At 46.7% G+C, this 23,672-nt stretch overlaps 1 protein-coding gene across 1 annotated transcript in view; it reads left to right on the top strand.

Annotated features, from left to right (window-relative positions):
• DAP (death associated protein) overlaps positions 1-12,213 on the top strand; it is a 61,039-nt gene extending 48,826 nt beyond the window's left edge. Inside the window, exons 3-4 of the mRNA XM_059916113.1 lie at positions 8,795-8,837; positions 10,290-12,213. Coding sequence (XP_059772096.1) covers positions 8,795-8,837; positions 10,290-10,403 — 157 coding nt within the window. The 3' untranslated portion in view covers positions 10,404-12,213. The remainder of the gene's footprint in view (positions 1-8,794; positions 8,838-10,289) is intronic.
• The last annotated feature ends 11,459 nt before the right edge of the window (positions 12,214-23,672 follow it).

The raw sequence follows: 23,672 nt of genomic DNA, 5'->3' as shown, positions 1-23,672 counted from the left end.
ACTGAAACAGATGTATTCAGAATCAAAGATGGGATGGTTTTAAGTGTAAGTGCTACTTACTGAAATGACGTATCATTAGAACGTTTAATACATATGTATGATAGTTACACAGATTATCTGATAGTTATACAAAGTATTCTCCAGTTATGCCCAGAGCATGCCCCTGTTGTAATGAGCTGATTTTGCCAGTGGAGGCAGTATGCTAGTCTAAGCACAGTTTATCTACATTATTTCGTTTGAACTCACAACTGTTCCATAAAATAGGGATTGTTCCCATTTCACAGATGGACATTGAGGCCCAAGGAGGCTACTCATCTGAAGTAAGATTTGAACCAGGAGCCCTCTGTCTCCAAAGCCCAGTCCTCAAACGCTGCATTTCACAGCTTTCCTCTGTGATGCTGAGTCCCCTCTGAGCTCTGTAGAGACAGGGGCAGCATGCGGTAAATTTCCAAACAGAAGCTCAGCTCACCCCCACACTGTCGGGAGGCCTGGCCGGGTTTCTCTCATCAGCTATGGTGACCACTCTGTACTGTGATGAATGCAGACACACATACTGGTCCAGAAAGGCCCCCCTGTGTGAAATCCATAAGATGCAAGCTAACGATTAGAATCATGACTGTATTTATCTTATCTTCTTTGCATCCAGCACAGGAGAGAGAATAAGGTAAGAGCAGAGGGAAGACAGAGGAGGGAAAGCCATAGGTCACATGATGAGACGGTCTTGTGTGTAAAGGGCACTGGTACGAAGCTTAGAGTGCCTTTCTGGAAATACGTGTCTAGAGGGAAGATGGGGCTTCCCGGGCCCTGGAAAGGTAGCTGTCCCTGTACCTTGTGTGTCTGTGGGACACATCGTTTACATGTAGGCCATCCTCGCCCTACACGCTCAGTACTTGGGGTGGCAGCCTTCTCGAAACAAGCAGGTGGTGAGGTGTTGGCATCTGGATCGACAATCAGCCAAGCATCTGTGGGTGGAGTGTCATCTGGAGAGCAGTCTTTTTAGAATCCCAAAGAAGAGCATCCGCCCACCTGGAGACGGGACCCCACACGTCTCTAGGACAGACTCAGAGGCACAGGCTGGGTTGCGCTTTCTCCCAGAGTCTTGGCATCCTGGGGTCAGCAGGCCTGAGTCAGGGAACTAGAGGCACCACAGCCGGTGCTGAACCTTGGCCTTCTCGTTGAAACAAAGATGTAAACATGAGCTCAGACATTGTCCCCAGAGGAGCACCTTTGCTCATGCCCTTTGAAAAGATATGACAAACTCTGCATGCCAAATCCTACAAGGAATGGGGTTCCTGATTACTTTCTCTAGATTTAGAATTCCGCCTAAAGCCCTTGAGTCGTGTTTCATTTCCCTTTAGCCAGACTCCCTGGACAATGCCCTAACCCTTAGGGAGAAGGGAACACACTTGTCCTAAGGTGCCAGTAGCCCCTGCCCACCGCGGACCCCCAGCTCCCTGTTACCCTGGGCCTGGCTGAGCTGGCCAAAGCCTTGCTGGCCCAAGAGCCGCCAGCTAAGAGGACCAGCAGTGCCATCTTGTGGGAGTTCTCGAAGCTCCTAAAATCAGGAGGAAGGCGGGAGACAACCTTGACTGTCACGCTTTGAAGAATGACACACGAAGAAATGTATGGGTGCAGTCAAGTGAGATGGTCCCCTCTGGTCACCAGCCATGCTAATTATGATTTTAGTGTCCAGAAAATTAATAACCCAAATAAATGAACACCAAGGCAGAAAGATATTTCAAGAACTACAGTGGCTAGGAAGGATTTTGTTTTCCTTCTATTTACTAGGAAATGTATTTAAAATCACCCCTGGCGGGAATATATTTTTCCATAAACTCTATGAAAACACAAAGCCATAGGTATTAAAGTCCAAATATAGCCGCGGAATCTGCTTCTAGATCACCTCAAGGCTCTGTCCTTTCATGAGGAGGGTCACCAAGGAGATGCCTTTTCCCAGGAATCTGTCACGGGAGCAGGACCCAAACCAGCCCACCTCCATCACTAAGAGAAGAGGGGCCTTAGACCCCATTCGCTCTGCCGACAGCAGCAGGTTAAACTGTGCCCCTTCCTTCTCACTGTGCTGGGGCATCATGTCCTTCCCATTACACGTGCGTGTGCACACTCACACACACACGGATCTCAGCCTGAACTCCGCCTTCTCAGGCTCCGCCCAGAGTCCCCTCTACGAAGTACCTCCCCCGCCCCGCCCCGTCCCCAGTGTGTTAGCTGCTCGTCAGAAAATGAAATTGAAACCCTGACGCAGCTTTCTGGGCTTGAGTGTTCATGAGAACAGCGCTCCCTGACTCACCAGGTGGCTTTGACTTTTAGGGAGATTCTCAGGGGAAAATCCCTTTCTCATGTGCTTTCTCACCGGGAAGGGAGGGAGTGTCACGTGACGACCGCTCCCGGGTCCTGATGTAGCCTGGATGGCGCGGCGCTCCCACCACCACTGCCGGTGTCCCCGCCAGCTTCGTTCCGTGCTTGCTTCCTGTGCTGAGACCAGGAGCTGTGGGTGGAGGGGGCATTAGTGGTCTGGATGGAGCCTCTCGCCGCAGGGCAGCGGCCTCGCTGTGAGCTCAAGTGGCCTCATCACGTTCAGGCTTTTCTTCCTGTCTTCAGTGGGCTGGGAAACTAACAACCAAGCCCAAGCCGTTCCCATCAGGTCAAAATAGGACTCAAATAGATCAAGGGCCCAGAGAGTTTTTCTTCAAGTCCATGGTTTGGTGGCATCTGTTTTGTGTATCCCAGACCCTCCTTTTGCTTACTTGGGAGCTTTTCTGTCCCAGATAAGCAGGGTTATTCTGCATGGCTAGGGGATCTGAAGATGAGGCAGAGCTGATCCAGTTGTGAATCAGCAGTGGAGGCATAAGGAGGGGCTGGAGGTGTGTCATCCTCATCCCAACACCTGCCATTTGCTGAGTGCTTGCGATGTGCCTAGGAGCATGTGTACATAGAGTCACCTGGCGAGGGAGGGTCCACTGCCTCCCGTTTTACAGATGAGAAAACTGAGCCTCAGAAGGTCAAATGCCAGCCTACCAGCCAATCATTGGCAGAGCCAGGATGGTCTGACATCAGAACCCACACTCAGCTGGCGTCCACCTGCCACCTTTCCTCTGGGCCTCCTTCTTAGACTGTGTTGACTGCATGTTGACTTGGTGGATAGTTTGAAACCTTCACTGGGCTTTGTTCCTGAAGCTCGGGAGCTGAGATGTGGGTGACGGTGGGACCCGTGACCCAACAAAGAACACGAAGCTGAGAGCTCCAGACCCGCGTCCTCCAGGCTCTGTCTCTGGGACCACGAACAAGGTTCAGCCTCTTCCAGCCACCCATAAAATTGGGATAACATCAGCTGAAGAGAATCAGTTGCGTTAATAATTTATGTGGAAACACTCTGTACCCTAGTTAAGTGCTACAGACATAAATGATAGTTTTCAAGAAAAAAAAAATCCATTATCAAGTCAGAAAGTAAATGCTTAGGCAGATTTGAATACCTTGTACTGTCTGGTTGAATAAGGGATCCTCTGATTGCATTTAGATTACTTACTTTAAAAATCTGCATCTCTAAATCATGTATAGAAGCCAGAACCTAAAAATAGAGGCTGCTCCATGACCTAATTCTCAGCCCTAAAATGAGGGCATCAGGCTAATGCCCTGGGCTGCCCTTGTTCCAAGTCTGGCTTGGAGCACTTATCTACTGTGCAACTGTCCAGCAAGTTACTGAATCTCTCTGATTTACTGTTCCCTCATCTGTAAAATGCAGATAATAGTTTCTACTTTGTAGGGTTGAAAGGTTAGATATCACAATTCTGTGTAAAGCCCTTAACTCAGTGCCTGGCCCATGATAAGTTATCAATAAGTAGTAGCTGTTACCATCTAATATCATTCCCATCCTGCAGAGAAAATAGAGAACAAAAAACTCATTAAAAGCTATGTGTCCCCATCTCCTGTAAACAATGCCCGCTGGTTCTTTCAGAGCGTATTTACACGAAGAGGGAAAGCATTTGCAGAGGATGGCTTGGTGGGCTGCCTTGAACCCAGATCAAAACTGCCAACATGAAAAGGATTCTGTGAAATAGAACTCTTGGCAATGCCTTTGCTGCCCTTTTGACTGCTTGCAATGGGATTAGTGACTTGCCTGGGTTCTCGGTCTTACTGATTACTGTGTGTGTGTGTGTGTGTGTGTGTGTGTGCACGTCCCCATCCCAAAACACTCCTGCATGGCAACTCAGCGACCCCAGTCCTTGTCAGGAAGGCGTAGGCTGACCAGCCAAGCGGGAATCCTACCCACACCCGACTGCCCCACTTCATGGAAGCCTATTTTTAGATGAAGAAGGGGCCCTGCACTTTTCTGAGGGTGGAATCCCCCCTTAAAAAGGGTTTCTAAGGGCTTAACCCCCGGGGGTCCCAGGAGAGAAGGGAAATGGCCCCATATCACCAGCTGGGAAAGCGGGCCAGTGTAGCGGAGCAGGCACTAGTCACTCCGACCACGTTACCTATCACCAGCGATCCAGGGAAGACGGGCAGCATTTTGATTCTCGTCGGGGCGCCCAGGATCGCTTCCCGAGGCTGAACTCTCCGTAGCCCCCGAGAAGGGTAGCATCCGTGTGCCTGGACCAGGCGCACGGGAGTCCTGCAGAAGGCTGGGCTGCCAGAGGAGCTTATCTGCAGTGTCCGCTGCAGTCTCGGGCAAGACCCTAGAAGCCGCAGCGGAACGGAGGCGGGGAGGGGCCTGAGGCTGTGAAGGAATTTGCAGTCGTGCCCGTGAGTCTGGGAAAGAGCCCTGCTAACCTTCCTCACACATGCAGGGCCTGTCCCTCGGAGGAGGTCGTGGACTTGGGTTGGCGCCACTGGGCGAAGGGCAGGGAGCCAGAGACCGCGTCGCCATGAGGCCACCCAGAGGGCCACGAGCTCCTCGTCTGCAGAGGCACGAAGGCCTCAGCTGTGGCCGCGCTCCACATGGGCGGGAAGCTGGACGAGGTCACCATTAGGCCCCCGTCCAGCCCCAGCTCACCAGCCAGTGGATTCACACCTCTCAGGGCTGGACAGAAAACGTCCACATGGCCCGGGGCCTGCGCTGACAGCCCAGGTTGTGAAGTCTTAGGACAGAAAAAAGAATGTGATCTCAATTATTTTTCTACGTGGTCTTTTGGGTATGAGTGAAATAAAATATATTGAAATTTATTTCCATATTCGCTGTTTTAGAGTTCAGCAGAGTTTTTAAGATATGAACTCAGTTTTCTCAGCCCTGGGGACTTTCATTTAAAGATGAGACCGTGAAAACACAGTCCTGAAGGCGTCTGCTTTCCACAGGGTCATGCATTCACTAAGCATTTCTGGCATTTTGTCCTGCCTTCTGCCTTTTCTGAGAATGTCAATAAGGCATAAACCTTATTCATCAAGGAAATTTATAAAATAAAGAATAGGAAACTTTTGTTAAGGACAAACGACCCTGTTAAGAATTTGACGTGGTCCTTGACAGGTGAATACTGGAAACCTACGTGCATCAAACATTTGGCGTCTGCACAGGCCAGGTGTGGTGAAGTTGCAGTTTCTGTTGATGTGTAGGAGGGTTACCGGCACTCTAATCCCCGCTAATTTCATCAGGTTCGCAGTTTCTTTAAATTTAAATAAATATGGTTTTCAAAAACTGGAAAGGCCTGAGGATGTGGGGAGGACAGGAATGATATTTTTCACTGTCTCTGTTTCCTGGGAGAAAGTACTGTTGCTTCTTCAAAACAACATCTGTCAGAATGATTTTCATCAGATTAAATAAATCCTCAAAGCCACTATCATAGTTTATAGAATCTTGGAAACGTAGGTTACGCTTCGCGTGGAACCCTAATGGAATTTAAAATCTGTGTGTTTTTGCAAACACCGCTTCGAGAGCAGACACTTTACTGGGGTTTGTGAATTTAAGCTACCATGTCTCAAAGAGTTTAGGAAGTGTTTTTACTACATAAATGTAATAGACAATCGTTTACCAATTTGAGATGCTATTAATTGTAGATGGAAAAGGCATTGAGCTTGGGGCTCTTTGGCCAAGCCTGATGAAAAGCAGCATTGCAGTCTCTGACCAAGAGCTGTGTGAAAACGGATTCCACTCTTAAGTACGACACGAGAGGCCAGCCTTCTGTCATCTTTTCACAGGCAGCTGCCATATGTCCTTATGGTCAATTATGGCCTTTTCAGTTTTTTAGAGGAGAGAGAACTTTGTTGCCGCGGGGTGGTGGTGGGGGGGTGCGGTTTATGTCCTAAAGACCTTGAATGATCAATACAGATTGATATTTATTATTCCTTGCTGCACAAAGCTTACTCTTAAAATTAGTTGCTAAATTTAATCCCAATGAGATACCACTTCACACCCATTAGGATGGCTACTAGCCATAAAAAAAAAAAAAAACCCAGAAAATAATAAGTGGTGAGGACGTGGAGAAATTGAACCCTTATGCATTGCCTGTGGGAATCTAAATTGGTGGAAATGCTGTGGAATGCCGTTTCTTGGTTCCTCTACAATATTAGAATCTAGAGCATGGTTCTCAAGCTTCAGATGCAAAACCCTTGACCGTGAAATCCCTGGAGACAGAGCCTGTGGGTGATTTGGACCAGTCAAAGCAGGATTCCTTGGATTCCAAACAAATCCAAATGTACTACATCAGGGACTTAACACTTGAGCCAAACTTACTCATCCCTGGCTGACTATTGATCCCATAGCCAAATCATGTTTGTAATAAAAGAAAAAAAAAAACCCAACCCAGTTAACCACACAACAAAAGCTAAATAAAACAAAACCAACGTCACATAGGGAACATTTCTGTGCTGCTTAGTAAGACTTGAGGTTTCTTAGTCTCATGGAGTAACAGAAATTACTTGGGGGAATTTGGGGTGTTTTTGTTAAACTCTTTGGGATGTAAACAGTGAACTTTCTGAATCCTGAGACTTTTGCCTGCAGCAAAAGAAAGCTAAAACAAGGGCCCCTGCGGCAGGGCGGAACAGCAGAGCTGGTGGAAGGCGAGCTGGGCAAGTCAGGGATGGATTCCGCTCTGTCTGCCCACAAGACCAGCCTTAAGCAAAACTGGTCACTTCTGGGAGCATCTCACTTTCCCCACTGGCCGGCCTTGCATTCATCTACAGCTCCCGGGTCCCCTTACCTCTGGCTAAGGCATTTCAGAGGTGTGCACACCTATGTACTACCTGGAACTGTGTTCTGATGCTTTTAAACTATGACACATGCAGTTATTTTTTTGAAGGCATAGAAGAGTCTATAATACCATAGAAGTAAGCTCGCCAGATACTAAGTGCAGAAAGCAGACTACAAACAAAGTGATTCTTTTGGTAAGAAAAACGGAAATTTAAGAAGAAAACAAGTGCATCTGTCTATCCATAGAAAGGAAGGCTGGAAGCACATCCCACGTGTTAACAGTGGTTATCTCCAGGTGGTAGAACTACAAGTGGTTTTAACGTGCTTGGCTTGTTGCTTTTCAACGATGAACATGTACTGCTTTGGTCCTATATTCCGTCCCCTTGGTATTGGTGACAGGGTGGGCCAGCTTAGTACCATGAAAGAGGTTAAGAAATGGCAAGAGCTTCACAAGGACCTTACTTTTTTTTTTTTTAATTTATATTGGATTATAGTTGATTTACAATGTTGTGTTTGTTTCAGGTGTACAGCAAAGTGAATCAATTTTACATATACATATACCCACTCTTTTTTAGATTCTTTTCCCATGTAGGTCATTACAGAGTATTGAGTAGAGTTCCCTGTGCTCTACAGTAGGTCCTTATTAGTTATCTATTTTATATATAGTAGTGTGTATATGTTAATCCCAATCTCCCAATTTATTCACCCCCCCCCCTTACCCCCTGGTAACCATAAGTTTGTTTTCTACATCTGTAACTCTGTTTCTATTTTGTAGATAAGTTCATTTGTACCCTTTTTTTAGATTCCACATATAAGTGAAATCATACGATATTTGTCTTTCTCTGACTTACTTCACTCAGTATGACAGTCTCCAAGTCTCTCCATGCTGCTGCAAATGGCATTATTTCATTCTTTTTTATGGCTGAGTTATATTCCATTGTATATATATCTGGAGAAAACCATAATTCAAAAAGACACATGCACCCCAATGTTCACTGCAGTACTATTTACAATAGCCAGGACATAGAGGCAACCTAAATGTCCATCAGTGGAGGATTGGATAGAGAAGATGTGGTACAGATATACAAAGGACCAAATGTTTTTAATACTTGGGGTCCTGTAGGGGCCAGGAGCTTTGCATTGGCTCTGGGATCTCACCCGTTAGAAGCTTCCGGAAGCCATGGACTCTGCGAGGACTCTGGAAGGGGAGCCCCTCAGCCCATAGGACAGGAGGCTCCCTGGTTGGAGTCTACCATTCATCCAGCATGACCCTGCTCCCGCCCTGCTCCGGGGAGCGCCCAGGTCCATATCTCTTGAGACCAAAACTACTGCGCTTGCCCACAGTTACAGTTTAAGGATTAACCAAAAACCGAAAGAGGGCTCTTTGGTGACGCGCCCGCTGTCTGCTGCGATCATTCTCCTCTCTCTGCCTGAGCTCAGCCTCCGGAGGAGGAGGACCCGCTAGTGTCCTGAGTGCAGCAGCCGGCGGGCCCAGGTGATGAAATAACAGGAAGAGGTGTGCCTCCCGCTTCCCGCCGCCTCCCGAGGGCCCTCGTTTGTCACACGGCCCTGAAACCAGTCTGCACATGCGCGTCTCCTGCGTGCTCCTCTTTTGTGAGTCGTGATGGTCAGTGTCTTCTCCTTCTTGTCTTGCAGCCCGCCCAAGCCGACCGTGTTCATCTCCGGTGTTATCGCCCGGGTAAGAGCCCTCTCGTCACATCGGGGCCTCGGCCGCGACGTCCTGACGCCTCCTCTCCTTAGTCAGCCCCCCTTGTCCGCCCAGGTCCGGAGGTCCCTCAGTCAGTCGCCCCCCGTCCACGGGGCGTGCTTCTGTGCACCCGCCCAGCAGGGGCGGGTGGGACGGGGGTGACGCGGAGCCCACGGCCCGAGCTGGCGCAGCTGCCTCTCCTCGTCCTCGCCCGTCTCCCTTCTCTTCAGACTCAACCAGGGTCGGCAGAGGGTTTCAGGGTGATCTGTGAGCTGAGACCGTTTTTACATTTTAAATGGTTGAAAATTTGAAATAAGAAGTATACGGCGTGACGTGAAGGTTACATGGAATTTAAATTTCTGTGTCCATGGATAAAGTTTTAGTGGCACACAGCCTTGCTGTTCATGGATGTATGTCATCTACGGTCCTTTCGTGCTGCACTGGCAGAGTGCAGAGAGTATGACCGGAAAAGCCTAAAATATTTACTGTTTGGCCCATTACAGAAGGTAGTTGCTGCCCTCTGAACCAAACTGATGGGTTTTGGTCACTCTCTTTGCCTTTCAAGAGCCCCCTCTTCTCGTGAGACCTAACGTTTCTGTAACCGCAGACCTCCCCCCAGCAAGCCCCCATTTGGGGGACAGTGCACTAATTCCATCCATCGATCTGCGGCTCACAGCCCATTCGAGCCCTTAGCATATGATGTGTAAAGAAAATGCCACTGTTGGGGACACCTCAGCACAGCCATCCGGGGACCCTGGGACAGACGGATGGCACATCTACTACATGGGAGGAAATTAAAGGCCCACACAAATCTGAGGTCACCCCACGGCTCAGCCAAGAGCTCGCCATGGCTCTGTCCTGCCCGGGGTGGGCTGGACCCCAGCCCCTGTCCCAAATGCACAAGAAGGCAGTTCCTCCCTGAAAAGCAGCCGGGTACCTTCTCTGAGCCTCGGCTGGTTGAATCTGGCTTATCTCACAGCTTCCAGCCCTGCCCTGTGTGTTTCCTTCCCAACGAGTGCTCCAGGCCCAGCTCGCAGCTGTGGCAGCAAATCTGAATTTAAGACCCTGGATTTGGTTCTGTCTTGCCCCTAAGTTCAAAAAAATCACAAGAACTGTTCTAGCAGAAGAAAGCCGTCCAACACTCAGCTTAGTTCTGAGCGCGTCATGTGGGACCTGCTCCCATGGCGTGGCGGCAGGGGCAGCGAGCTTTCTCACCTTCTGGAAGGGACACGGGCCTTGGTGCCCGCTTGGGCTCTCCAGACAGCTTCAGGACCCCCAGCAGTCCCAGGAGGCAGGCTTCTACCTGCCGACAGGTTCCCCACTCCATCACCCACCCGCCCCGTCCCCAGAGGGAAGGCAGAAGATGCTGGGTTTGGGTCTTGCTCGCGTGCTCACTCAGCTGTTCACGGTTGATGAACCGGTGCTTTCCGTGTCTCCCGCCAGGGCGACAAGGACTTCCCCCCGGCGGCCGCCCAGGTGGCCCACCAGAAGCCCCACGCCTCCATAGACAAGCACTCTTCCCCGAGGACACAGCACATCCAGCAGCCTCGCAAGTGACTGCCGAGGACCCAGCGCCCTCACCAGCCGTGCCTCAGTTCCCCGACACTTGGTATTTCCCCAGCAAAGAGAACTGGCATCTTCTTCAAGGCGCTGCTCCACTGGGAAATTTAAGACAGAGCAAAGCGCCCCTCCCTTTGCCTTGAATTTCCATATCTAAAGCTAGAATCAGACCCCAAAGCTTGTTTCCAGGGAGTCCTGGCAGGTGCTGTTTGAGAGTCACTGTGGCACTACAAGTGCCATTAGCAGAACTTGCTAAGACTTGAGTGAAATGGAATTGTTTAGAGTTTAGCTTCAGTTCCGGTTCGTCAATTGCCCTGGTCTTAAAAACAAGCGGGCACAGATTTGGGAGGGTTAGATCAGGTCAGGGAAAAACTCAGTCATTTCATGCTTTTCGGTAAGAGGACAATAAGTCTTAATACCTAGTGGGGAGAGAAAGAGATGAGAGCATTAATTACAGAAAAACTGAGCAGGGGAGCCTTTGGAAACAGGTAACAGCATCACTGCGTTTCTCTCCTTTGTGTGATGAGGGATCACAGCACAGGGCGACACCAAGCACTCCCAGGAAAACCAGGGAAAAGCTTACAGCTTTGAAACGGCTTTCATTCCAGGAGTCATCTTGCTGAAAAATTTGCCCAAAGGGAATACTTCCAGAATGAGGTTTCTCAGTGTGGGTCCCAAGTCCTGCATTGCCCCACCAGCCAGACAGGCTTGCTCCGAAAGCAAGGCAAACCTTCATTTTTTCAGTAATCACCTCTAGAGCTGCTCTTTGGTTCCGGGAGTGATCACTGACCAGGTGGAGGCATAGACGCATAGCTGATTCTGGAACACTAGAGCAAAAGCATTGACCACGTGGAAAGACCAGATGAGAACCTGCCCTTCGTCTCCCTAGGGAAAAGTAGAACTACCACGTGCCATTTGAGCTAGAAAAGCCTGTTCGTCCATCAGTCGAAGTGTCAGGAATTCCCTCTGCCCAAGGGCACATGTACCTGGGCCCGTGTTCACTTGGGCCTCTCAAATTATCCTACGCTTTCTGCCCAGGTTTCCTACCCAGAGCTGCCTTAGACTGCTCGCTGGCTGATGGCTATTGGGTGCCCTGCTTTTCTGAAAAGCCAATGGGCTCGTTTACTCAGATGTTCAAATCTCCCAGAGCAGGTGCTTTAGGAGAGGGTGCAGCCCAACTGGCACGCTTGCCCGCATGGTGTTTGCTGCAGGGTCAGCAGTTGTGGCAGCGGGCACACCACAGCCTTTCTGATGCCCTTTCCAGCTCCACATCCGCGACTGGTAAAGGTGACACAGACCTTGCAGACCCAGCTCTCACCCTTCCCTAAGGAAAGAGCCAGCCCTACTTCACATCCTAAAGGCACCATTTGGTTTCCCATCTCATTGACTTGCAGCAGCCGGGGTCTCACCCTCAAGGCACCGTGTAGTCACCTCTCATACTTCTTAATCGCTGAGATGTTGCTAAAAACTGAGGCTGGCTTTTAGAGATGCAGACAGGGCGGGCAGCCTCCTCCCGGCCGTCCCCTGGAGCCGGCATCTCGGAAGGATGCTGAGAGCAGGCAGCCCTAGGTCAGTCTGTGGACCACTGCGCCCTCCGCTGCAGAAATGAAGACGCATCCTTGATACTTCTTAGTGTGGCAGCCAGGCCTGCCTTGCTGTTTCCCAAGGTGCATTTTTCTTGTCCTTTTAGCTACATCTGGCATGTATCCGTAGATCACTGAAAGCAAAATGTTCTTCTGAATGAGTTTATCAATGGTTAACCTCAAGAATAATAATGATTATAATAAAGCTCCTGCATTTCTTCTCATGGTTTGTTTTTTCTTCCATCTCAGAGACTTTTCCTTTTCATTTTACTAGAGTTGCCAGATGGTTTCAATAGAAATACGAACATGCAAAAATGAGGGGTATTTTCACAAATTGTTTCTCAGACACAAAGCCAAACTATTGGACAGCAGGCACCTTGAGTCTAATCATCTACTTTAAAATGTCATAAAATGGAAAAGCTTAATGCAGTTGATTAAAACGCATTCCTTGGGTTCAGCAGCTGGCCCCGTGCTAGGAAGGCCCTTTGGGAACAGACTTAGAAGGAATGATTAGTAGTAAGCCCAGGGATGGCTGTGAGCAGCTTTTGATAAATAAGCTAATTTACCCAAAGGTCTTCTGGAACTTTTATGAGCAGGATGAGAAAATAATCACAGTCATTAAACCTCAAGATCCAGAATCAGACTACAGATTTGAGTTGGGAGAGACTTTGAGGTGTTTTCACCTGATGAGGACCTGGGGGGCAGCCTGGCAACCCTGAGCCTGGGGATGGCAGGTATGGCCAGAGTCTGCATCTCCCAACAACCCTCACCTCTCCTTAGCCCTTAGGGGTCACCTCTGGACGCTGCAGTTTGTATTCACGCGTCCATCTCCCTTACTGTTGGGTTGGCCAAGAAGTTCATTCAGCTTTTTTCTGTAACATCTTACAGGAGAACCCGAACGAACTTTTTGGCCAATCCAGTAACTCGAGGATGGAATGAGGGTCTTATGCATTTAGTGTCACTGGGTAGAGAGTCGTTCTCGGTACATAAATATGAATAGAAATGCCAAACACACACTCACTGTGGAGCAGAATCCCCCCTCCACCCCAGGGCTTTTGCACATTGTTACTAACGTCACTGTCACCTGTGTTAGTTCCCCATTGCCGCCATAACAAAGTACCACACACTGGGTGGCTTAAAACAATGGAAACGTGTTACCTCACAGCTCTGGATGCTAGAAGTTTGCAATCAAGGTGTGGGCAGGGCCATATTCCCCCAGAAGGCTCCAGGTGATGGTCATTCTCGGCCCCTTCCGCTTCTGGCAGCTGCTGGCAATGCTTGGCGATCATCGACTTGTCGCAGCATAAATCCAATCTCTGCTTCTGTTGTCATATGGACGTCTTCTTGTGTATCTGTGTCCAAATTTCCTTCCTCTTCAAGGACAACGGTCGCTGGACCAGTGCCCGCCCTGATCCAGTGTGACCTCATCTCAACAAATTAGATCTGCAAGGACCCTGTTTCCAAATAAGGTCGTATTCACAGACACTGGGGATTAGGACCCGAAATGTCTTCTGAGGGAGACACTATTCAACTCAGGACATCAACCATGTGCTGAAAAGCCAGAAACCTAGCTCCCAGCTCACACCATTTGAACAACTGTTCATTTGGTAAATTGCTTTTCTGAATGAGCTTTACTATGAGAAGGCTTCATCCGCCACAGATTTTGTTACAGTGTTGCTGGCCACGGAGCAGTCAAAGCCTGTGTGCAGAGGTAAGGGGAGGAGAGCAGGGCAGAGGTGCCAAGGGATGGGTGCCCTGAGGCTACGGGGGGCTGTCTACCCCCGGTTTTAGTAGCTCCTGAGACTGCAGCTCTCAACTGCACGTGTCCTCAGATCAGAGTCACAGAGTTTCTACAGCCTACATCTTGTCTTTTGTAAGAGTGCTGCATGGGCAGTGGTCGTCCCATTTTACAGATGGGAAGACTGAAGCTCGGTGCCCAGGGTCCAGAGTCATTGTTAGCCAACATTTGTCCAGGGAAGATACACAAATGGCCAATAAATACCTGAAAGGTGCTCGATATCATGAGTCACCAGAGAGATGCAAATCGAAATCACAGTGAGATACAACTTCACACCCACGAAGATGGCTAGGATCAAAAATCCAAATAATAACAAGCGTTGATGAAGATGTGGAGAAACGATCCTGCTCCCGGACCTGGTCCTGGCTCTTCCACAAGCCGGGTGTGGATGCAGCGAGCCCGTGTGTGCTCAGGAGCAAGGCTGCAGGTGTGACAGGCCCATGTGATGTGGAGGGACTGCCCGACCCCTACGGGCACCGGCTCAGGCACCGCGAGAAAGGGCAGGGCAGTGGGGAGGGCCGGGGGCTGGGGAGATACTGCCAGACCCAGAGGGTTTTTAATCAATGAATTCTTTTTAAAACATCTGCCTCTTGCCTCTGCGGTCTGTGGGGTTCTTCTGCGGTCCTGCAGCTTTTTCTAACTCCACAGCAGCCATGCTGGTTAAATGCTTCCCTCTACAAACCCCAAAGTAAACTTTTCTTCCCCATGACTTGGCATCCTGCTGCCTCTGCAGTATAAAAACAAAAACAAAACAAAAAACCAAGCATTTCGTAACCCTCCCAGGAGGCGTCTACAGCCATACGCTCTTGAAGAGTGGAGAGAAGGTGAGGGGATGGTGGTGGTTAACAGGAAATGCTGGGCACTGGAAATAGCCTCAGCAGGTGTGTTAGCCAGGGCTCTCCAGAGAGAGCAACAGGGGATGGGTGATGGATGGATGGATAGATGGATGGATGGATGGATAGATAGATGAATAGATAGATGATAGGTAGATAGATAGGTGATGGATGGATAGATAGGTGATAGATAGATGATAGATAGATGATAGGTAGATAGGTAGATAGATGATAGATGATAGGTAGATAGATGGATAGATAGATGATAGATATAGATAGATGATAGATGGATAGATAGATGGATAGATGGATGGATAGATGGATAGATGGATAGGTGGATGGATGGATAGATGGATAGATGATAGGTAGATAGGTGATGGATGGATAGATGGATAGATGGATGGATAGATAGATGATAGATCGATAGGTGATGGATGGATAGATAGATGCATAGATGGATAGATAGATGGATAGATGATAGATAGATGATAGATATAGATAGATGATGGATAGATAGATGATAGATAGATGATAGGTAGATAGATGATAGATAGGTGATAGATTGATAGATAGATGATAGATAGATGATAGATATAGATAGATGGATAGATGGATAGATGATAGATGGATAGATGGATAGATAGATGATTGATAGATGATAGATGATAGATACAGATAGATATAAAGAACTAGGTAGATGATAGATAGATGGATAGATATAATAGATACAAAGAAACAGGTAGATGATAGATGGAAGATAGATAAAGAGATTTAAAGAATTGGTTCATGTGATTATGGAGGCTCACAAGTCCAAAATCTTCAGGGTGGGCCAGTGGGGAGAAGAGCCAATGCAGTTCATGTCCAAAGACATTCTGCTGGCAGCATTCACTCTTCTCTGAGGAGGACAGTCTTGTGTTCTCTTCAGGCCTTCAACTGATTGGATGAGGCCCACCTACATTATGGAAGGTAAACTGCTTCACTCAGAGTTCACTGATTTAAATGTGAATCTCAACCAAAAACACCCTCACAGAAACATCCAGAATAGTGTTTGACCAAATATCTAGGCATCATGGCCCAGCCAAGTTGACACATAAAATGAACCATCACAAGAGTTTACTGTAGCTCATTTTTCTTGGGAATCCTTGAGCATCTTGGATCTGTTTTTACTTTGACCACGTGGAAGCATCTGCACATGTTCACTACATTCTTTTTTTTAATTTATTTTTTATTTTTTTATCTTTTTAAATTTTTGGCTGTGTTGGGTCTTCATTGCTGCACGTGGGCTTTCTCTAGTTGTGGTGAGCGGGGGCTACTCTTCATTGCAGTGCACAGACTTCTCATTGTGGTGGCTTCTCTTGTTGCGAAGCACGGGCTCTAAGTGTGCGGGCTTCAGTAGTTGTGGCACACGGGCTTAGTTGCTCCATGGCATGTGGGATCTTCCCAGACCAGGGCTCAAACCCATGTCCCCAGCATTGGCAGGTGGATTCTTAACCACTGCACCACCAGAGAAGTCCCCATCTTTACTACATTCTGTCTCACATTTAACTTGCTCTTACAAACAGACGTTCTAAAATTCAATTAAGGGCATTCATGACAAGAGAAAATAATTTTTCCCTCATCCTCCCTTTTAATCCTAAATATTATTATAAATCCAACTGCCATGCTTTTAAAAAATCCAATTTGTCCACTAGAAAAGACCCGACATGATTTAATATAATGAACTGATATAATCTGGAGGATTTGGGACTCTACCCAGGAGCCTTGAACGAGCTTTTTGATGACATTTCAGCTTTGTCATTCTGTGCTGCCGAGGGTCACCTAAAAAAGAGAGTTCAACATTTTATAGCACAAGGGCTCAGCTTCTGTGCAAATTAACCAGAAACCCATTTGTGTCATCTTTAAATAGAGATGCATTGAGAGCATGGGATGCGCTTGGAGTATTAGCAAGGATCTTCATTATCTCGAGGGCAGTGATTTCCACCGGAAGGGTGGGGTGTGTGGGCAATGTTAGCCCCAGAGAACACCGGGTGATGTCTGACGACATCTTTGGTTGTCACAACTGGGGATTAGAGGGGAGGGGAATGCTAGCAGGTAGCATCTAGTGAGTGGAGGCCAGGGATACTCATAAAAATCCTACCATGTGCAGGACTGCCCCTGCAACAAAGAAGTATCCAGACCAAAACGTCAGCAGTACCGAGGTTGAGGAACTCTATTGGTCCTGTTCTTATAGTAACGCAATTAAACAATTAAAGGCAAATTCCCCTCATCCTTGAATCTTGAAAAAAGTTTTACATGGGTGTCAGTGACAAGGGCACATTTTGTGGAAGCAGCTAAAGTAGCTCAAGTTTGTATATGCTTTTCAGTCCCTGGAGCAGAAAACAACAAATTGCTATGATGCAGATTTGCTCCTGGATGCCATGGAAAATTCTAGATAAAGCAAGCCTTTTCCTCCAGGGAGAGTGTGCAACAGCTCTACAGCATAATGACTGTTTTCTCAGACACGGATACAAAGAGGAGCAGAGATGAGTTTCCCTAGGTGGCTTCACACACCCAGGGCAGGCGGGACAAACACTCAGCCTTTTGGCTCAGCTACTTTGATGTTCTCCAAAGAAGATCTATATAGAAACTCCACTCCAAACAATTGTAGCCTATTTTCCAAAATAGACCGAGTGTGTCTCAAGCTGATTAACCTCAGAGCTGTCAGTAAGCACGGCGGAGCAGGAAGCAGAAGAGGAAAATGAGTGTCTCTGCAGAGCGAGCAGCTAAGCCTGACTGGCCGGAGGGGAAACGCGTGGGTGAAGCTCGCCTTCAACCCGGGGCTGTGTCCTCATCCTGTATCCCCGTCTCCTAGCATAGCTCCCCCACCCCACCCCTCCGCCGCCCCTCGTCAAATCCTTGTTTCTATCGCAGAAGGACTGAGGCTAGCTGTGAACTCTTGGGAATGTGGCCACTTCTTACCCCTGGAACTTACACATAACTCCACACTACCTAGATTGTAGACCCGGGAGGCTGACATCCCTCGGTACTGAAAATGTTCAATGACTTGGTTCTACTTTTAGCTGCACCATGTACCACTAGATTACATCACAAGGCATATAAAAAACAAATTTCATGGAACAAAAGTTCGCAAAAGTCACATGCTTTGTCACAAAATTCTCTACCTTGGGTGCCAAGGACGCTGATGCCTCTGTACGTCACTTGGCTAGCAACTGTCAGGCTCAGTCACTTCCCAAAAGCATGATTTGTCAGGGTGCCATTACTAACGGGGGGAGCCGTGTGGGACTACCCAAGTCATTCAGTGTAAATGAGCAGTACTTTCAGTTGGGGGGAGACTCATCTCAATCCCGGTCACCAAAGTTAACAAGCATCAGATGTATCATATCAGAACCAGAAAGGCAATTAAAGTGTTGGTGGTTCCCGGACCTTCTCAGTCTATCTGAAAACTGGAAACCAGAGTGCTGTGGGTGAACGTCCATCCTCACCTAATGGGACCAGTGTGAGAAACCCACGTCCTGACAAGTGCCACCTCTCAGCCAAATACACACTGGACCTAAGAAGGGAGATTTTAACAGTAGAAAGGGTCCCTGAACAAAAACAACAATAACCAAAAAAAAAAAACCCCCAAACCATAAACAAAACCTAAGAAACAGTGTTTGGGGTAACCATAGTGAGGTTTCCATACAGCATAATAAGGGAACCCCCTCAAATTACATATAATGTCACGTCATGTATACTTAACAGCCCTTAGCCCACCATGCCAGTTAAAATAACTAATAAAGTCCCTCATATATTTATTGTTTGGGTTTCACAGCTAAAGCTTTTTATGACTTAATACTAATTTGTTTCAACTTAATAGGGTAAGTCATTTAACTGTCCTCATAAAGGCTCGTAACATATCAAAAGGATCTCCCAAAAAAAGTTTTCCTATGAAACAACAACAAAACTAAAGATTATTAATTTGGGAGGTCTGGGCAAGATGGCGGAAGAGTAAGACGCGGAGATCACCTTCCTTCCCACAGATACAGTAGAAATACATCTACACGTGGAACTGCTCCTACAGAACACCCACTGAACGCTGGCAAAAAACGTCAGACCTCCCAAAAGGCAAGAAACTCCACCCGTACTTGGGTAGGGCAAAAGAAAAAAGAAATAACAGAGACAAAAGAATAGGGACGGCACCTGCACCAGTGGGAGGGAGCTGTGAAGGAGGAAAGATTTCCACGCACTAGGAGCCCCTTCGCGGGTGGGGACAGCGGGTGGCAGAGGGGGGAAGCTTCGGAGCCACGGAGGAGAGCGCAGCCACAGGGGTGCGGAGGGCAAAGCGGAGAGATTCCCGCACTTCCCGCACAGAGGCTCGGCGCCGAGCAGCGCTCACCAGCCCGAGAGGCTTGTCTGCTCCCCCGCCGGGGCGGGCGGGGCTGGGAGCGGAGGCTCGGGCTTCGGTCGGATCGCAGGGAGAGGACTGGGGTTGGCGGCAGGGAGAGGACTGGGGTTGGCGGCGTGAACACAGCCTGAAGGGGTTGGCGCACCACAGCTGGCCGGGAGGGAGTCCGGGAAAAAGTCTGCAGCTGCCGAAGAGGCAAGAGACTTTTTCTTGCCTCTTTGTTTCGCGGCGCGCAAGGAGAGGGGATTCAGAGCGCCGCCTAAACGAACTCCAGAGACGGGCGCGAGCCGTGGCTACCAGCGCGGACCCCACAGATGGGCATGAGACGCTGGGGCTGCTGCTGCCGCCACCAAGAAGCCTGTGTGCGAGCACAGGTCACTCTCCACACCGCCCCTCCCGGGAGCCCGTGCAGCCCGCCACTGCCAGGGTCCCGTGATCCGGGGACATCGTCCCCGGGAGAACACACGGCGCGCCTCAGGCTGGTGCAACGTCACGACGCCTCTGACGCCGCAGGCTCGCCCCGCCTCCTCCGTACCGCTCCCTCCCCCCAGCCTGAGTGAGCCAGAGTCCCCGAAGCAGCTGCTCCTTTAACCCCGTCCTGTCTGGGCGGGGAACAGACGCCCTCAGGCGACCTACACGCAGAGGCGGGTCCAAATCCAAAGCTGAACCCCGGGAGCTGTGCGAACAGAGAAGAGGAGGGGAAATCCGTCCCAGCAGCCTCAGGAGCAGTGGATTAAAGCTCCACAAACAACTTGATGTGCCTGCATCTGTTGAATACCTGAATAGACAACGAATCATCCCAAATTCAGGACGTGGACTTTGGGAGCAGGATATATTAATTTCTCCCCGTTTCCTTTTTTTGTGAGTGTATATGTGTATGCTTCTAGGTGAGATTTTGTCTGTATAGCTTTGCTTTCACCATTAGTCCTAGGGTTACGTCCATCCGTTTTTTGTTTTTTTTTTTGTTTTTTTGTTTTTTTGTTTTTACTTAAAACATTTTTTTCCTAATAAATGTTTTCTTAATAATTTTTTCCTTATTTGCTATTTTTAAAAATTAAAAAAAAATTTTAATAAGTTTTTTCATATTTTTTATTTTAAAAAATTAAAAATTATTTTTCTTAATAATTTTTTTCTTATTTTTATTATAAAAAATTAATAAATGTATTTTTAAAATTAAAAAAATTTTTCTTAATAAATTCATTCTTAATAATTTTTTTCTTATTTTTTATTATAATAGCTTTATTTTATTTTATTTTATCCTCTTTCTTTCTATTTTTTTCTCCCTTTTATTCTAAGCCGTGTGGATGAAAGGCTCTTGGTGCTCCAGTCAGGCATCAGGGCTGTGCCTCTGAGGTGGGAGAGCCAACTTCAGGACACTGGTCCACAAGAGACCTCCCAGCTCCACATAATACCAAATGGCGAAAATCTCTCAGAGATCTCCATCTCAACATCAAGACCCAGCTTCACTCAACGACCAGCAAGCTACAGTGCTGGACACCCTATGCCAAACAACTAGCAAGACAGGAACACAGCCCCATCCATTAGCAGAGAGGCTGCCTAAAATCATAATAAGGCCACAGACACCCCAAAACACACCACCAGACATGTACGTGCCCACCAGAAAGACAAGATCCAACCTCGTCCACCAGAACACAGGCACTAGTCCCCTCCACCAGGAAGCCTACACAACCCACTGAACCAACCTTAGCCACTGGGGACAGATACCAAAAACAATGGGAACTACGAACCTGCAGCCTGTGAAAAGGAGACCCCAAACACAGTAAGATAAGCAAAATGAGAAGACAAAAAACCACACAGCAATGAAGGAGCAGGGTCAAAACACACCAGACCTAACAAATGAAGAGGAAATAGGCAGTCTACCTAAAAAAGAATTCAGAATAATGATAGTAAAGATGATCCAAAATCTTGGAAATAGAATAGACAAAATGCAAGAAACGTTTAACAAGGACGTAGAAGAACTAAAGAGGAACCAAGCAACAATGAAAAACACAATAAATGAAATTAAAAATACTCTAGACGGGATCAATAGCAGAATAACTGAGGCAGAAGAACGGATAAGTGACCTGGAAGATAAAATAGTGGAAATAACTACTGCAGAGGAGAATAAAGAAAAAAGAATGAAAAGAACTGAGGACAGTCTCAGAGACCTCTGGGACAACATTAAACGCACCAACAGTCGAATTATAGGGGTCCCAGAAGAAGAAGAGAAAAAGAAAGGGACTGAGAAAATATTTGAAGAGATTATAGTTGAAAACTTCCCTAATATGGGAAAGGAAATAGTTAATCAAGTCCTGGAAGCACAGAGAGTCCCATTCAGGATAAATCCAAGGAAAAACACGCCAAGACACATATTAATCAAACTATCAAAAATTAAATATAAAGAAAACATATTAAAAGCAGCAAGGGAAAAACAACAAATAACACACAAAGGAATCCCCATAAGGTTAACAGCTGATCTTTCAGCAGAAACTCTGCAAGCCAGAAGGGAGTGGCAGGATATACTTAAAGTGATGAAAGAGAAAAACCTACAACCAAGGTTACTCTACCCAGCAAGGATCTCATTCAGATGTGATGGAGAAATTAAAACCTTTACAGACAAGCAAAAGCTGAGAGAGTTCAGCACCACCAAACCAGCTTTACAACAAATGCTAAAGGAACTTCTCTAGGCAAGAAACACAAGAGAAGGAAAACACCTATAATAACAAACCCAAAATATTTAAGAAAATGGGAATAGGAACATACATATCGATAAGCACCTTAAATGTAAATGGATTAAATGCTCCCACCAAAAGACACAGACTGGCTGAATGGATACAAAAACAAGACCCATATATATGCTGTCTACAAGAGACCCACTTCAGACCTAGAGACACATACAGACTGAAAGTGAGGGGATGGAAAAAGATATTCCATGCAAATGGAAATCAAAAGAAAGCTGGAGTAGCAATTCTCATATCAGACAAAATAGACTTTAAAGACTATTACAAGAGACAAAGAAGGACACTATATAATGATCAAGGGATCGATCCAAGAGGAAGGTATAACAATTGTAAATATTTATGCACCCCACATAGGAGCACCTCAATACATAAGGCAAATACTAACAGCCATAAAAGGGGAAATCGACAGTAACACAATCATAGTAGGGGACTTTAACACCCCACTTTCACCAATGGACAGATCATCCAAAATGAAAATAAATAAGGAAACACAAGCTTTAAATGATACATCAAACAAGATGGACTTAATTGATATTTATAGGACATTCCACCCAAAAACAACAGAATACACATTTTTCTCAAGTGCTCATGGAACATTCTCCAGGATAGATCATATCTTGGGTCACAAATCAAGCCTTGGTAAATTTAAGAAAATTGAAATTGTATCACGTATCTTTTCCGACCACAATGCTATGAGACTAGATATCAATTACAGGAAAAGATCTGTAAAAAATACAAACACATGGAGGCTACACAATACACTACTTAATAACGAAGTGATCACTGAAGAAATCAAGGGGGAAATCAAAAAATACCTAGAAACAAATGACAATGGAGACACGACGACCCAAAGCCTATGGGACGCAGCAAAAGCAGTTCTAAGAGGGAAGTTTGTAGTAATACAAGCCTACCTCAAGAAACAGGAAACATCTCGAATAAACAACCTAACCTTGCACCTAAAGCAATTAGAGAAAGAAGAACAAAAAAACCCCAAAGCTAGCAGAAGGAAAGAAATCATAAAGATCAGATCAGAAGTAAATGAAAAGGAAATGAAGGAAACAATAGCAAAGATCAATAAAACTAAAAGCTGGTTCTTTGAGAAGATAAACAAAATTGATAAACCATTAGCCAGACTCATCAAGAGAAAAACGGAGAAGACTCAAATCAATAGAATTAGAAATGAAAAAGGAGAAGTAACCACTGACACTGCAGAAATACAAAAGATTATGAGAGATTACTACAAGCAACTCTATGCCAATAAAATGGACAACCTGGAAGAAATGAACAGATTCTTAGAAATGCACAAACCGCCAAGACTGAACCAGGAAGAAATAGAAAATATGAACAGACCAATCACAAGCACTGAAATTGAAACTGTGATTAAAAATCTTCCAACAAACAAAAGCCCAGGACCAGATGGCTTCACAGGCGAATTCTATCAAACATTTAGAGAAGAGCTAACACCTATCCTTCTCAAACTCTTCCAAAATATTGCAGAGGGAGGAACACTCCCCAACTCATTCTACGAGGCCACCATCACCCTGATACCAAAACCGGACAAAGATGTCACAAAGAAAGAAAACTACAGGCCAATATCACTGATGAACATAATGCAAAAATCCTCAATAAAATACTAGCAAACAGAATCCAACAGCACATTAAAAGGATTATACACCATGATCAAGTGGGGTTTATTCCAGGAATGCAAGGATTCTTCAATATACGCAAATCAATCAACGTGATACATCATATTAACAAACTGAAGGAGAAAAACCATATGATCATCTCAATAGATGCAGAGAAAGCTTTCAACAAAATTCAACACCCATTTATGATAAAAGCCCTGCAGAAAGTAGGCATAGAGGGAACTTTCCTCAACATAATAAAGGCCATATATGACAAACCCACAGCCAACATTGTCCTCAAT

Source organism: Balaenoptera ricei, chromosome 3 (genome assembly GCF_028023285.1).
Source record: "Balaenoptera ricei isolate mBalRic1 chromosome 3, mBalRic1.hap2, whole genome shotgun sequence".
In the NCBI taxonomy this organism is placed as follows: Eukaryota; Metazoa; Chordata; class Mammalia; order Artiodactyla; family Balaenopteridae; genus Balaenoptera; species Balaenoptera ricei.
This window is presented reverse-complemented; position numbering and strand designations above follow the sequence as displayed.